This window comes from Botryllus schlosseri, chromosome 2, assembly GCF_051294905.1.
Source record: "Botryllus schlosseri isolate E-star chromosome 2, Bs_hap1, whole genome shotgun sequence".
Classification (NCBI taxonomy): Eukaryota; Metazoa; Chordata; class Ascidiacea; order Stolidobranchia; family Styelidae; genus Botryllus; species Botryllus schlosseri.
The window spans coordinates 7,758,431-7,773,099 of NC_137237.1; the positions used below are offsets into that span (position 1 = coordinate 7,758,431).

Sequence of the window (14,669 nt, forward strand, 5' to 3'; positions counted from 1 at the left end):
CCTCCACGAAGTGAAAGAATTTTGAATGCATATTGATTCCTTTTGTTCCCTCGCGCAGTTGCTAATGTGGAATGGTTCCTATTCTATATGAGACGCAAAGTGGATGTATACTGTAGGCTACATTGTACAATTTCGCTTGACTTGATCGTTCGTGTTCTCTCTTCCTTTCTTGAACTAAACATCCCCTGGTCGGTATCCATGCAACTCAAGTCTAAACTTATCATCATTGGTTTATTAGCAAATTTTATCCGTTCAGTACACCACAAAATGCGATACAACGAAAAGATAGGAAGGTGTCGAAGCGACTTGGAGTAGTCTATGGAATCAGACACCCACCTTGGCCTTATATGTGTTGTTTGAAGAAAAACTTGGTTTGGATACCATTCCACTTCCTCTATATACAGCTGTACATCCAATTTCTTTGCGATCACGAGACGGACGATTTATTTGTTTTTATTGCAACATCTGATGGTAAACGATACTAAAAATTGCGACAGTCACTATCAAAACAGTTACAGCACCAAGTACGAATTGCCGAATTCCATAATGTCGACGGACATCAGTTCGTGAAATGTGACTAAAACTTGAAACACCATAATTTTCGCGATTTTGTGTCAGCTTTATTTCCTGAAAATGCAAAAAAAGTTATAAATCGAAATTGAAATTGTATGAAGTCGAGGACAGTTAAATATTGTACGTAACAAGGGGGAGGCATATACAGGGTTGTAACCAAGTCAAAAGGCTCCGAGTCACAAGTCAACCTCACTTTATAGTTTTGACTCGAGTCAAGTCGAATCATTTTCAATGCACCACCGAGTCAAGTCCGAGTCCAAGTCAGCGATCAGAGGGTCGAGTCCGAGTCATGGTATTATGACTCGAGTCCGAGTCCGAGTCATTGTATTGACTGCTCTTTTTTCCGTTAAAGTCTCGTTAAATCCACTTTTTGTAACTCTGTTTGGTGATATCGAATGGTTCGCATTTATAAATAATAATTTTTCTGACTTTTAGCAGCTTCTGGTCGCATTTTCAAGTACCAGTACCAATAGACGAAATCCCAATAGTCTGGCTCTATTACAATTCTTCGAAATTACAATGAAATGTCGGTCTTGGCCGTCTGAGTCTCGAGTCATGTGACTTGGTCCGAGTTATGCGCAATGACTCGAGTCCAAGTCGAGTCGATACACAAATTGACTCGAGTCGAGTCGAGTCATTTCCGTATTTTGAGAAAATGACTCGAGCCAAGTCGAGTCATCAAAAGATCGTGACTCGAGTCATTAGTAATGACTTTTATGGATCACCCTCTATTGAACAATCCCAATACACTTCACAAGCAACATTGATGTTATATGCCCAGGGTTGTAATGACTCATTACAACCCTGGGCATATAACATCAATGTTGCTTGTGAAGTGTATTGGGATTGTTCAATAGAGGGTGATCCATAAAAGTGCATTGAAGCGTCACACACAGCAGACTTGTCGGAAATGCTGATAAATACTGTGTCATCCCAATTAGCCTCCCACGTTTCTCATCTATGCGTTGCATTTAAAACAGGGGGTGTTTTAAAACACGTTTTGAATCTTCTTTAAAGAAATGCTTTTTAAATTTTTGTTAAAGTTGTATAATTATGTCATAACTGCGTAAATACTTTCGAAAAAACATGTAATGAGCTTATTTCGGACGACTTGCAGTAAATTGTCGACGCCTGCAAGATGGAATGGTTGGAACCTTGGGAATCGTTGTAGTTTCACAGGTTAAAGCACGTCGTCAATACTCTGGAATGTAATGGATGATCCGATAATGATGATCGCCAACCGTAAAAATGCCTTACGGTGTAGTTCTGGTCATACATATTTTTGACCCATTTATGACAGGGGTCGGAAACCTTTTTCGCCAAAGGAGCATTATTGACTCTGTATTTTGAATTATAATTCTCAAGGAGACGTGTAACAATGTCAATCCACTGTGATGTCACAATTGATGATTCGTGACATCGTGGTTAAAAAAAGCAAAAAAGAAACAAACAAGCAATAAAACTTGTTTCAAATAAGGCCCATGTTTTAAACCTGTTTGTTCTAAATTGATTTTGTTTTAAATGCGCAACGCTATCTGCAATCGTGCATGGCTATATCGGCGAAGCTTCTCGCTATATGTGACATTGGCTATAGTCAGGTCAGTGATACAGTTAATAACAAACATATTTCCCGTGGATGCAAAGTTCATGTTCACCCAAGAGTTCCAGTGTGTGAAGTTAATCCGGTATGACCGTGACCAGGGCCGTAGCCAGGAGGTTTCGGGGGTCGACCCCCTTTTTTGAAACGCGAAGCCCCGTCCTTTGAAATGACCATTCTGATGCTAATATTCAGTTGCAATTCAATAAGTCGTATTATCAGTGTTGCGTGCGGCCAATTAGCGAGAAGCGTGTTGCCAATTAGCGAGATTCGTCTGTGCAGTGTGCACGACTGCACGACGCACGGGCACGATGTAGCTCGACGCGATCTCCCGCTGAGATGATCGCGAAATTTAATTAAATCATTGAATAACATTGATTGGCGTGCGCTCGGCAATCGTCGCTGGCCTGATTAATCGCGTCTCCAACTATAGATAAATAACCTCTAACCTCCGTGGGTTAGTTATACTCCATCATGCCTAATTCCGCAGGCTTGAAAAATCGCATCTGGAATAGGCCCGGTGCGCACTATACCATCGCTGACCTAATCGCATATGCATTGGTATGGCGCGCACGATATCATCGCTGGCCTACAAAATCACACCAGCGATAGGCCTGGTACGAAAGATATCATCGCTGGTCTAATTATCGTGTCTCGGGTCTAGCAGGCTTTGAGTCTTATCTTTCGATGACTTGGAGACAATGCCGTAAGTGCATGCTGATTAGCGATTGTGAATAAAGACATCGCGAAACTGAATGACATCGAATGTCTGCAAACATGTGTGTGGGTCTCCCTGTGCGTCGGTGTTGGGATGACTCGAGTCACTTTTTTCGCGTGACTTGACTTGACTCGAGTCACTTTGCAAAAATGACTTGACTTGACTCGGCGTTTCAGAAATGCGGATTGACTCGTGACTCGGAGCAAAATTTACGAGTCAATTGCAAGTCATCAAGTAACGGTGTCGATAAAAATGGCTGATCTTGCAAATATCCGTATTGTTCGCGATACGCTAGTGTGACATGTGAGAGTGAGCAATCACTCAGTGATTGTGGATTTTACCGAGCCTCCATTGCTTTATCACAAATAAATTGACCGCAAACGAAGTGATCGGAGCTTACAGCTTACGTTGTCGTAAACTAGTAGTAAATTAATTTAATGGCAAATTATCTTTATTCTATAGACTGCTCAGTGCCCGTTGTGGTCGGTACCTACCTTAACCAAACGTCTTGTATAAATTAAATCGAATTTTAGTATAGTTCATCAGTTTATACTCGTCAACCATCGGCGCAGGCTTAACTTGTATCCCACGGATGGGTATATAGGTAGGGTTGCATTTAAAACAAACGGTGTTTTAAAACACTTAAAACAACATGTTTTAAACAGTGTTTTAAACAAAGGCCGTGTAAAAAAATTGTGTTTTTCAAGTTGTAAAATTATGCCGTACAGATATTTCGTCAAAGGAACTATATTTACCCTATATTCTTAATTGCTGATGTCAAACCACTATGATGTCACAATTGAATACTTGTGACGTCATGGTTTCGAAAAAACAAAAACAAAAAAGCATGTTTTAAATTATGGCCTTGTTTTAAACGTGTTTGTTTTAATTTGATTTTTGTTTCAAATGCAACCCTTATCTAGGTGGCTAGCGTATTGCATCATAAGGTTTCGTATTCTATTCTCTATATATTGGCTGATAAATTATGGACTGAGGCTATACAGTTACTTATAGGTAGTTTAACAGTTCTACGTATGCGTGAGCGATACGTATTTTTTCATATTTATTTAACTCTATATTCGTCCCTCGATACAAATTTCAAATGGCAACTTTCAAACAGCTATCAAAATGCAATGACGTAATTATGCCTCGTACTTCGAAGAATCAACATGACTTGAATTGTGACTTGACTGGTGACTTGACTCGACTTGACTCGAGTCACCTCCAAAAATCGAGTGACTTGACTTGACTCGTGTCGTGTCACCTTCAAATATCGACTGACTTGACTCGAGTCGAAATGTAAAATGACTTGAGATGACTCGTGACTCGAAGGTATAGTGACTTGATTCCAACACGTACGTACGTACTTGATTTCCGCTAATTCTTAAACACAACCATCTGAAGAACCGTCTGAAATCGGTGCCATTGTAGAACAGATTCCATAACAACTCGGACATTTTGACTTTGCGCAAATCATCGCCGAGGCTACGTGATACGCGTTGACAGCACTTCCGGACTCGTTGGCAAAGCTTATCATACTTAACCCTAATGAATTGATGCAATATTAGTAAACTCGAAAAAATCGAAACACCCCCCTTATTTTTCGGCTGGCTACGCGCCTAGGTGTGTCGTCACAACAAAATCGTCGAAAAAATCAGCTGCCTGCATATAATTCTACGTGGGCAGCGGGATAATAAAATGCATGACGAGATTCCTACGATATTGTGTTAGTAAATCATATCACTTACGTTCAAGTGATTGTTATCAATATTATCTTCCGCTCTGGTCAAACTGTTTTGCCTGGAAACAGATTGAAATTTTGCATTTGTGGTATACAGCTTTTCACCATGCTCTGCCGTCAAATCCCCAAGATTGTGACTTCCTCGGTCACAGAAACCAAAGACATAATTTCCCGGAGCAATAGTTTTTTCGCCGAGGCAATAACTGCAATTTCTTTGTCGAGATCCATTTAGCAGTGCCCCGCTCGCGAGAATATTTGTGCCGAATGACCAATTTCCATCCAAATGCCTCGACCAGCAGTGATGTTTTATGGTTTCGTTTTGATTGTTCGACCCAACACAGAAGCAATGCTTCCGAGGATTTAGTTTATTTAATTGCTTATCGCAATGATTACTGCGTGATTCGTTTCGGACCGATTCACAAGTATTCTTTGCCTTACTGGTGATTTCCTTTGGCTCAGTTTGACGAACCCAGCGAGTAACAGGAGCTTTCTTATTCCTTATCGGAGCATCATGTGAATTTTCCTGCCCGGTATCAAGACTGGTTGGCACAAGTCTCCTTTTTGTTATTACTTTTTCTGTAAATTTAAGACCATTCTTTTCCTTGGACTTGATATTGCTGCTTTTCCGCCTCTTAGGGAATTTTGAGCTCTCGACCGCATTATTTGATCGTTTTTCAAAATCAGATATCCTTTTTGATATGTCATCAAACTTTGTGTCAGCAGTGGTTAGCATTGCGCGACAAGACGGATTGCGGTTCTTACTCTTCATTACTCGCATCTGGCCCGCGGACTTCACCTCTCTATCACTTGGTACCCATCTTGAAAACGGAATTTCTGCTGCTTTCTCATACACCTTCAATCCTGATGAGGAAATCGGTCTTCGCGAAGTATTGCAGCGCACTTTGCTTGGAATGTCAGGCAAATTAACAGCATGATCGTTATTAGGAAAAACCCGATTCTGCCTCTCACTCTCACGTGAATTCAAAATATGTCGAAGTATCGAAGATGGATCCATTTTTGAATTAATTTTGGGATAAAACGCAGCATTCCTGTATGCCTGGTGTACCACATTTCCTCCTTTCGGAATTTGACCAAAATTTCGCGAAAAGCAATGAAAACTGGTATTTATTTCGGGCTTTCTTTCATGCGCGCATATTTGTTCATTCCGTGCTTTACTGTACTGTTTACTTGACAGGTCGTTCCATGCATCGTTATGGAATGTACTACGCCTTGTCTGCAGTCTATTTTCAACTCCCACATTTGCTATATAGTTTGATGACGCTGGAACTCGACTACGGCTGTATTCTGATACATTCATATTTGGCTATACTCCGTAGCCAGAATGTGTAACTAACAACCATACCGAGTTATACATTGCGATACTGCTAATGGCCAAATTTCGACTAATTTAATAAATTACGAGTAGGCCTATACAGACTAATCGATACATCCGACACCAGTAAGTTAAAGGGCACCATTGGTGCATAACAGCGATAAGGGTATATAGTAGGCCTACTTGAGTGCACTTCATAATTTAGCCTATTATCGACCTTCTATATGTACGTTTTAATTGGTCATATGTATAAAGATATGAGTCAGTTTTCAAAAATTCACCTTATGTTAGTTACACTTGAAGTTCAGAGTTGTCGGATATTTGCATCGCACAATGCATATTACTTACAAGTAGGGCGATATTTTTGACTTGTCAAAATTTTGTCAAAATGTAGCGTTAGGTCAAAAAATAATTTAAAATTGTTTACAAATCAAAAATTTTTTGCAACCTGCATTTCGTTTGTATCGTAGATGTTTGCACTGTCGGTGAACTTATCATTTGACATTTTACAGCTTGTGTTAGCCTACTTCATAGGCCTACCGTTGTAGACGGCCCATTATCTGTTCATGGTGAATCATCGACGGTCAAATGAAAAAAAATTGGTTGACATGGTGTTCTGCTCAACGTACCGCAATATCCTAACTGAAGCAAGACCGCGTGAACTTTGGTTCTTATATCAAAAAGCGCATGATAAAAATTGTGATGTAGAAAATATTGTCAGAATGAAGCAACACGGTGTGTCACCAGCAGCAATGTACGCACAACATTAGTGTTGCCAACCAACAACTACTGCTGTTGAACGTCCTTTCTCTATTCTCGGCAAGCTATGGCCTACTTAGTAAGGACAGACACTTTCTACCCGAGAATGTAGGAAACTATCTTTCGTTGTACTACAACAAATTTTAGTTATTTCTACCATTATGGTGATGGCGTGATGTAACTACCGGAATTCTTCATAGGTTCTGATTTCATTAAAATAAAGTTTTTTCATGTAAACATTGTGGGAAACACCTAATTTGCATACATGAGGTCAAAATCGAGTTTTTTGAGGTAAAAAAATGTCAAAATTTTGATTTTTAAGTGCAAAATTTCCCTTTTTTTTAGGTAAAAAAATCGCCCCACGTATCATAAGCTTCGCTTCTTAGCATACCGCGCAGATTTTGCATTAGTTATTTCACAACATTCCGTTCACTCGTACGATTATATAGTATATTCATTCATTTTCTTCGCTTTATATGGCGCAATCGTAGATTGGTCTTTTGGTTGCGAACTCAGATACCACAATCTCTTTAATACCACCCAGCAGAACAGAATCAGAGAGACGCTAACTACAGATAAGCAATAACATGTTGGCCCATGGCCTAAAAGATTTCCGCATGTTTGCGGGACATTACTTTATTTCCATGTCTACATGGTATTCAAGCTGTTCCTATAATTAAAAACCCGTTGATTCGTAAAATATATTTATTGAAATATGAAATAAAATGTGAAAACTCGAGAATATCAACTCAAAACCTTCTACGAATTACGACTAGTTGGCAAGAAAATGTTTTGAACAGTTCAATCAAGCAGACGGCATCGTTATCTGTGCGCTGTATTCCAGAATCGATCGATTTTAGCAGTTATCCATCTAATCTTCAATATCCTGCAGCTCGTCTTTGTTTCTGTCGTCACTCTCGTGATCTTTCATATCCGACGTCCATAGAGTCAGATTGTCCCTCAAAAGTTGCAAAATTAAGGTAGCGTCTTTGTATTCGGACTCGTCCCGTTGTCCAACTTCACTTACGGCGTCTTCGAACGCGACTCTTGCTAATTTACAAGCCTTATCGGGAGCGTTAAGAATTTCATAGTAAAACACCGAGTAATTCAGGGCGAGCCCTAGCCTCACAGGATTGGTGACGGGGAGATCCTTTATCGCCAAGTCGCTCGCTCGCTTGTACGCCTGTAAGCTGTCTTCGGCCGCTTTTTTGCGTTCGTCCCCTGCCTGGAATTCTGCCAGGTATCTTTTATAATCCCCCTTCATTTTGTAATAAAATATGATCGCTTCCGCGCTAGTGCAATTTGGGATAAGACAGTCATCCAGTAGTTTCAAGAGATTGTCGCAGTGGTTTTTCAATTCGTTTTCGACTTCCCCAATGTAGGACCTTAAAATCGGCTCGTTTTTGCGGTCTTCCTCTCCGCTTTTTGCCGCAATAGCACTTAAGATACGCCACGAGGCTCGGCGAGCTCCAACGACATTTTTGAAAGCAACCGAAAGAAGGTTTCTTTCTTCAACCGAAAGTTCAATTGTCGAGTCCTCGACAACTTTCGTGACATACATTGTCATCTCATCATAACGTTCGACCTGTTCCGCTAATTTTGAGTTATAGACATTGATGTCCCTTTCTGAAACTCCAGCAATCTCCGCCATATCTAGTGCCTGGCCAGCTATGCTTTCAATGTACGAATTTACAGGTCCTTTTTCAAACAAACAGAGGAAACGCGATACGAAACCACGCCATCACCGAGGTATCGCTTTGTTGTTAGTCACGCATCAGCGATTGTAGAGGTAACGGAATTTTTACGTCACAGTCTTTCGTGTTGTGCATGTTTGTGATGCAGTATAATGTAAAGAACGCTGGAGAATGTAATCGGTGTAAAGTGGATTTTGCTCCTGACTCGTTTATTTTCTCGTCTAAACGCATGTGTAAAAATTGCTGAGAAATGAAATGATAGTAATTTGCAGAGCGCATGTCAACAATTTCAAGTAACAAGGTAAGCGATTTAGTAATATTTGTTGCTGAACATTAACTCTGGGCCCTGACGAGTGTCAGCCGAAAATATTCGGGTTCATTTCAATATGAATATACTATTCAATTGTATATTGAAGTTCTGTACCTCCAAGAAGCTCTTTTTTGGAGACAGTGATGCTGGTTACAATTTCATAATTATTGCTCAGTTCAATCCACGGAAGCAAAATATGCATATACTGATCAATCCGTATGGAATATTGATTAATTTTTTGAAATAAATCCTGCGTGATGAGAGCTTTTCTGCATAGAATAATTAAGTAATTGAACAAAAAGTTCTGCGTGACGTTGCCACCAATTCTACTCTGACTGATCAAGATCATGAAGTATTGTTTATGAATTCGCGTGGATTGGTATAGTTCTCATTGATCATGTAGAACACATACAGATTTTTGTCGCTTGCTTTTCTATATTATCTTCTTTTACTTTTAAGTGTGCATGCCTCCTCTTTACATCGGCTAGGCCAAGGTCGACCGTGTCTGACTTCAAGGACTGCTCAAAAGTCTTTTCGACACCTTCCTATTTTTTCATTGTGTTGCAATTTTTGTGGTGCACTGAACTGATAAAAATTGCTAATAAACCGAGCTAATGAACTAAAACTATATAGGTGTATTCCCTGTTCAGCTATATACGTTTAGCGTAATATATTTGGTGTGCTAAGACGGTTCTCAGTATCACACCTGATGTGTGTAGTCAGTAGAATCTTTGGTGTGCGTGTGCACAAGACACATATTCCATATTGGGCTATATATAGCTAACATAGGCCTACTATAGTTCCTGATGACTTTTTTGATTTTAATTGTGTTATGTGACTCGTAAATATCGCCAATTGCCTGAAGTTGAATGTAAAGTATTGATATAACTATGAGACTACCTAAGCTTTATGAAAAAATGCACATAATAGTAAATTCATATAACCCATGGTAAAAATAGAATCAGTGTCCTGTGTCCAATTCACAGAATGGAACTCACCAATGCACATGATTGACAAGATTGCACGGGTGACCTGCACCTGCGAACTGATATTAATGAATGTTGCCAATCTGAACTATGAAGAATGTAGGGTTTAGCAACTGTAACAGTACGTACTTTATTTATGTTATAAAGTTCACTATGAAGGCCTTGCAATTTCATCAAGCGTTGCTGGAGCATCAAACAGGAAAGTTGGTCCTTTTGTGCAAGAATTCGTCCTAGCTAACGACCATAATTTTGGATGTTACTGAAATTCCAGCTCAGAACCATTAGCTCAGTTCAGCCTATTAGTTGCCGTTCCCATATAGGCCTATTTGATTGAGATTGCATGTGCATATTGTGCATTGTTCTTGTGCAATAAGATTGACTCTTTTTGACACCTGTATTTCACTAATCTACTCGCTCCTGATTAGCTGGTATCGCTTGCATATTATATTCAATTAATCGATTAAGATAAGTTTTTTTTTTTCAAGATTCAAACAAGGATCCAACTGACTCTGGTACTATTTTGGTTGCATCCTAAAACCGATACACTTTGTTCTTATCCATTCATTACGTGCAAATAGAATAAAGGGCGTTGGTTGAACTTATTAATTTAATGATTTGGTTTTAATCTGATTTTATAGTAAAGAATGTTTGTGAAAAATATTTGATTCCTTCAGAATATGTGCTAAACATTTTTTCTCAACAGAATCCGGATTTGACCTAGCATCCTAGAGTAGGCTAGACATTGTTAATATTTAACATGGAGCCAAAATATGTTCCTGTCGAGTTTATAAGGTGGGACAAGTCCATGTTTCAGCATTCGGACTATCTGGATTGACAGGTTGACAGGTATGTTGACAATTTTTTTCATATCTCTGTAACTAGTAGACCATTTGTGGCATGTGGCGACCATTGACAATTTTTGAATAATTATAATCATTGCTCATAATTGGTACCTTATTGAAAGCTATGGACGTTTTAGGGGTCGCAACATGAAAATTGATTACTGATTACCAACAAGCATCACACCTAAAGAGTATTTTTGCACACTGTATGTTAGGGTGTTGTGAATGTGAGGTACTGTGCAAATTTGCAGTAACTGCTGTCTGTTTTGGGTCAATTTTTGCGCATAGCTGTTGGTAATATGTTGTTTTTGCTTGATTGATTATTGAATGTTTTCCCCGAATGATAAGAAAATAGCATGTGGATTTTCTTCGTTAAAAAATAATCATTTCTATAGGCATGTAAATAGTATCAATGCTTAACATACTACACAGCTCTTGTGTCTAACTGAGCGTTGATAAAGGAATGTTTGATGAATTAATGAATTTACTTGTCAATGTTTTAAGCATTAAACTTATGATTCTCCTTCTTTAGAAATTGTGGAGGAAAATTCTGGAAAGAGGAAGCATGTCACACCACGGTACAATATTTTTCATTTTTTGTCTATAGCAGTAAAACCAGAACATATTGTGTAGACAAGATATTTATATATGTGATGGATTGGAACTAGTGAAATGTGTAGGTGTTGACTTTCAGAGATGTATTGGATGCTAGTAGCAATTTTATTGTCCTAGTAGTTTTGTTTATATCGCCGGTACCATACTGAAAAGGTGTTTTATCAAGTTATTACAATGAGAAACGCCCTCTTTTATTCTCAACGCTTTGATCTCGCTTCTTAGCAACGCTGGCCATGTTGACGTTTCTATATTTTCTAAACACCTCTATTTATTACATGGTGTAGGATGTTAATATTCGTGATCAATGATTAATTAAACACCCAAACAATCTTATAACTATCTTCATGTTCTCCACACGTGAGTGGGATGATGTTGTGGGAATATAGACTACCATACACCCACACCTGCGATTGGCTTTTCTCCCAAGTTTGGTTAGATCGCCTACCATAATTACTTGACATAAAGAAACACCTTATCTATTTAAGTACTCAGAAAAAAGGTTGTGTAAAATTAGCAATGTTAAGATATTTTCATTTTCGAACATTTGGTGTTAATTTCGATGAGAAGCGACTGAGCCATTGTGTTTTACATCCAAGTGCTTACAACATGCTAATATGTGTCTTATGCATGTTGATGCAGTTGAACATGAGATACACGAGGCTGAAAGAGCTGTACATCAAGAGGAGCGACATCTTGAACATGAAGTTCAGCATGTAGAAAGAGAGATGCATACGCCCGGGCATCACATGCATGGTGTGGGTCACCCCGGCCATCACCCTCATCACCACCATCACAGCCATAGCCACAGCCATTCGAGTTCTAGCAGCTCGTCATCTTCCAGCTCGGATGAGGAATATGTAAGGGCAAGATGGTTTTATTCGGCCTGCGTGCAGATTTGTACTAACTACCAATCTAGTTGATTGACGGTCAACTAACCACTTTTTTTGAGTAGTTGTAGTCCTGCTTCTAGTTGCACATTCAAAAAATGTTGGTTGCCTAACAACTAGAAAACACATCTCGTCGTTAGGGTTGGGCAAAATCGAGTCTCTTAGTGATTTGGCTCAGAATTAAGTATTAGGATTGGAGTCGAGTATTCGAGTACCGCTCACTAGTGTTATGTGACAACAAATAATATAATGCCAGCTCTACATCACATTTGAGCTAATTTGGTGTTTTATCAACCATGCCGGTATTTGCGTTGGTTGATAATTACTTTTTCATTTCCACTATTGTCCGTACCAGTGTTGGGATCAAGTCACTACCTTCGAGTCAGGAGTCATTTCAAGTCATTGCACATTTTGACTCGAGTCAAGTCAAGTCAATAGATTTTCGAAGGTGACTCGAGTCAAGTCAAGTCACTCGACTAGGTAATAATTGCATAGCCTCAGTGTATAGTTGTCAGCCTTGATAGAGAATAGAGAAACGAATTGATAAGATGCAATACCTTACCCATTTATACATATTGCTATGATACACTTCAAGTCTGCGCCAATGGTTGAGGAGTAAACAAACTATATTCGATTTCAATTTGAAAAAAACAAGAGGTTTGGGTAAGATAAGCACGGAGAACAGAAATATAAATTTACTATTAAATCACTTTAGTACTATGTTTCGACAACGTAAGCTGTAAGCTTCGATCAATTCGATTGTGGTCAATTTATTTATGAGAGAGCAATGCAGTCTCAGTAAAACACACGGTCATTGAATGATTGGTCGCTTTCACGGGTTACACCAGTGTTTCGCGAACAATCCGAACATATGCAAGGCATACAGTGATTTTTATATCGACACTGATTAGTTGATGATTTGAAATTGACTCGTGAATTTTGCTCCGAGTCACGAGTCAATCCATATTTCTGATACGTCGAGTCAAGTCAGGTCAAGTCATTTTAGCAAAGTGACTCGAGTCAAGTCAAGTCATACGAAAAGGGTGACTCGAGTCATCCCAACACTGGTCCGTACATGTTTCGTATACTGCGATATGACCAATAGAGGTTTCGAGGCTTCCGCGGTTGAAAATACAATCATGACTATTTTCGTTGATAAATTAACTCTCTCCAGTAGTTTGTACAAGTCTACCTGCGTGCGTGGGTGAATGCTCGCACGATTTTCCCATGTCTGTCTTTATTTCAGCGGCATTTGTCAAAGCATGAGAGAAAAGAGCTGAAGAAGAAGAAGAAGCAGATGAAACATCATCACCACCATTAATGCGGTCGACCAACGTTCGAGTTGTAATTGAGTTACTAATTCTTATTATTTTCCGCTGATCATTCCCATCGCACATACACATTGTTTGTCCACGTTTGATTGAATTGATACAAATGCGTTCATTACGATGTTCATACTGACATCCAAACGGCTGCATGTTCAAGGAAGATTTGTCTTCATTTCTGATGCAGTATTACTATACTTCACCTATACGGACCAAGCATATCTATCGGCAATTTTTGTGACGGCACTTTATGGTGGTAGGGAGTTGGACCAACAATCTGCTACTTCTAGACTGGAAGTATTGATGTTTCTAGTAGCGTCACTTTGACCAAATGAAGCCTTTCCACTCTGCTACATGTCCAAGTATAGCAGTGGTTCTAAAGCTGTTTGAATAAATACTCCGAGGTTTTGGAAATGCGCGTAAAGCTATGTTATATCTTTTGAAAACCAGCTGAATATGTCGGGGTTATTGGTGAAGGTTGTTGGTTTTATTGGGATCGGTTTAAAAATCTAATATCTGTTGGATTCTAGTCTAGACACAATCCGTATCGCTTATTATCGAATGTGTTTCTTCATTATTGAAAACCAGGGTAAATGAACAGTGAACATTCTACTGGTGTTCGAATTTGTGTTTGAATTTTGTGAATGCTACATCAACGTTTTAAATTTTATGATACTACCTGCTACCTTCAAGACATTGTTGAACATTGTCCACGTGGACGTTCAGAATCTTAAGATAGAGACTTGGTACAGTTGATACATTTTTTGTAGCTTGCATAGAATTTAGCGTTCCGCGCAGTTATTTACTAGCAGTTGAAATTATGAGAGGGGAAAATGGTTTCCATACTCGCACTGATATAAAGCTGAGACTGGATGTTGTATATGATGAACATTTCAAGATCTTTTTAGCCTATGTTATTGGCGGGAAATACCGACAGTTACGTTTGTACTTGCCCTGAGTGATTAAAAATACTATTTCAATTCAGTGAACATAGCTTTCCAGGTGCTTTCGCTGAGTGGTGTATGGGTATTTAAAATACCACTGACTCTGTGAACATCATGGCTTTCAAACTCTTCAAAGGATGTAGAAGTGCAAAATGAAGACATGGGGATGTCTCGCTGGGAATATGTGGCCAAATTGTAGCTTAGATAGCATTCGCGAATAGACACAGCGGATCGAGAGTCATCACTTTAGATTACATGACGCGATTCGAATTTTTTGCTACTAATGTTGCAGCTTTTTTACGATGTTACAAGACAAGTCGACAGTAACATATCTCGTACTTCTGC

General features: G+C 39.2%; 2 protein-coding genes and 1 pseudogene across 2 annotated transcripts; 1 reads left to right on the forward strand and 2 right to left on the reverse strand.

The window, feature by feature from the left end:
- Positions 1 to 437: 437 nt before the first annotated feature.
- Positions 438 to 6,194, reverse strand: LOC145456014 (uncharacterized). Its single transcript, XM_080334048.1, has 2 exons — positions 4,637 to 6,194; positions 438 to 627 (listed from the first exon to the last, which is right to left on the reverse strand). The coding sequence occupies exons 1-2, from the start codon at positions 5,945 to 5,947 to the stop codon at positions 454 to 456; spliced, it is 1,485 nt and encodes a 494-aa protein (XP_080190174.1). The 5' UTR covers positions 5,948 to 6,194; the 3' UTR covers positions 438 to 453.
- Positions 6,195 to 7,412: 1,218 nt separating this feature from the next.
- LOC145456170 (14-3-3 protein epsilon pseudogene) lies at positions 7,413 to 8,476 on the reverse strand (annotated as a pseudogene).
- A 2,486-nt stretch (positions 8,477 to 10,962) lies between these two features.
- On the forward strand, positions 10,963 to 14,369 carry LOC145456241 (uncharacterized). Its single transcript, XM_080334322.1, has 3 exons — positions 10,963 to 11,131; positions 11,808 to 12,025; positions 13,302 to 14,369. Exons 1-3 carry the CDS (start codon positions 11,119 to 11,121, stop codon positions 13,374 to 13,376), a joined length of 306 nt encoding a protein of 101 aa, XP_080190448.1. The 5' UTR covers positions 10,963 to 11,118; the 3' UTR covers positions 13,377 to 14,369.
- Positions 14,370 to 14,669: the final 300 nt, after the last annotated feature.

Coding starts and splice junctions, on each gene's coding strand:
- LOC145456014 (XM_080334048.1), bottom strand. CDS start 5,947: ATGAATGTATCAGAATACAGCCGTAGTCGAGTTCCAGCGTCATCAAAC. Junction 628..4,636: donor TTGATAACAATCACTTGAAC/GTAAGTGATATG, acceptor TTGCATTTTCAG/GAAATAAAGCTGACACAAAA.
- LOC145456241 (XM_080334322.1), top strand. Junction 12,026..13,301: donor CCAGCTCGGATGAGGAATAT/GTAAGGGCAAGA, acceptor TCTTTATTTCAG/CGGCATTTGTCAAAGCATGA.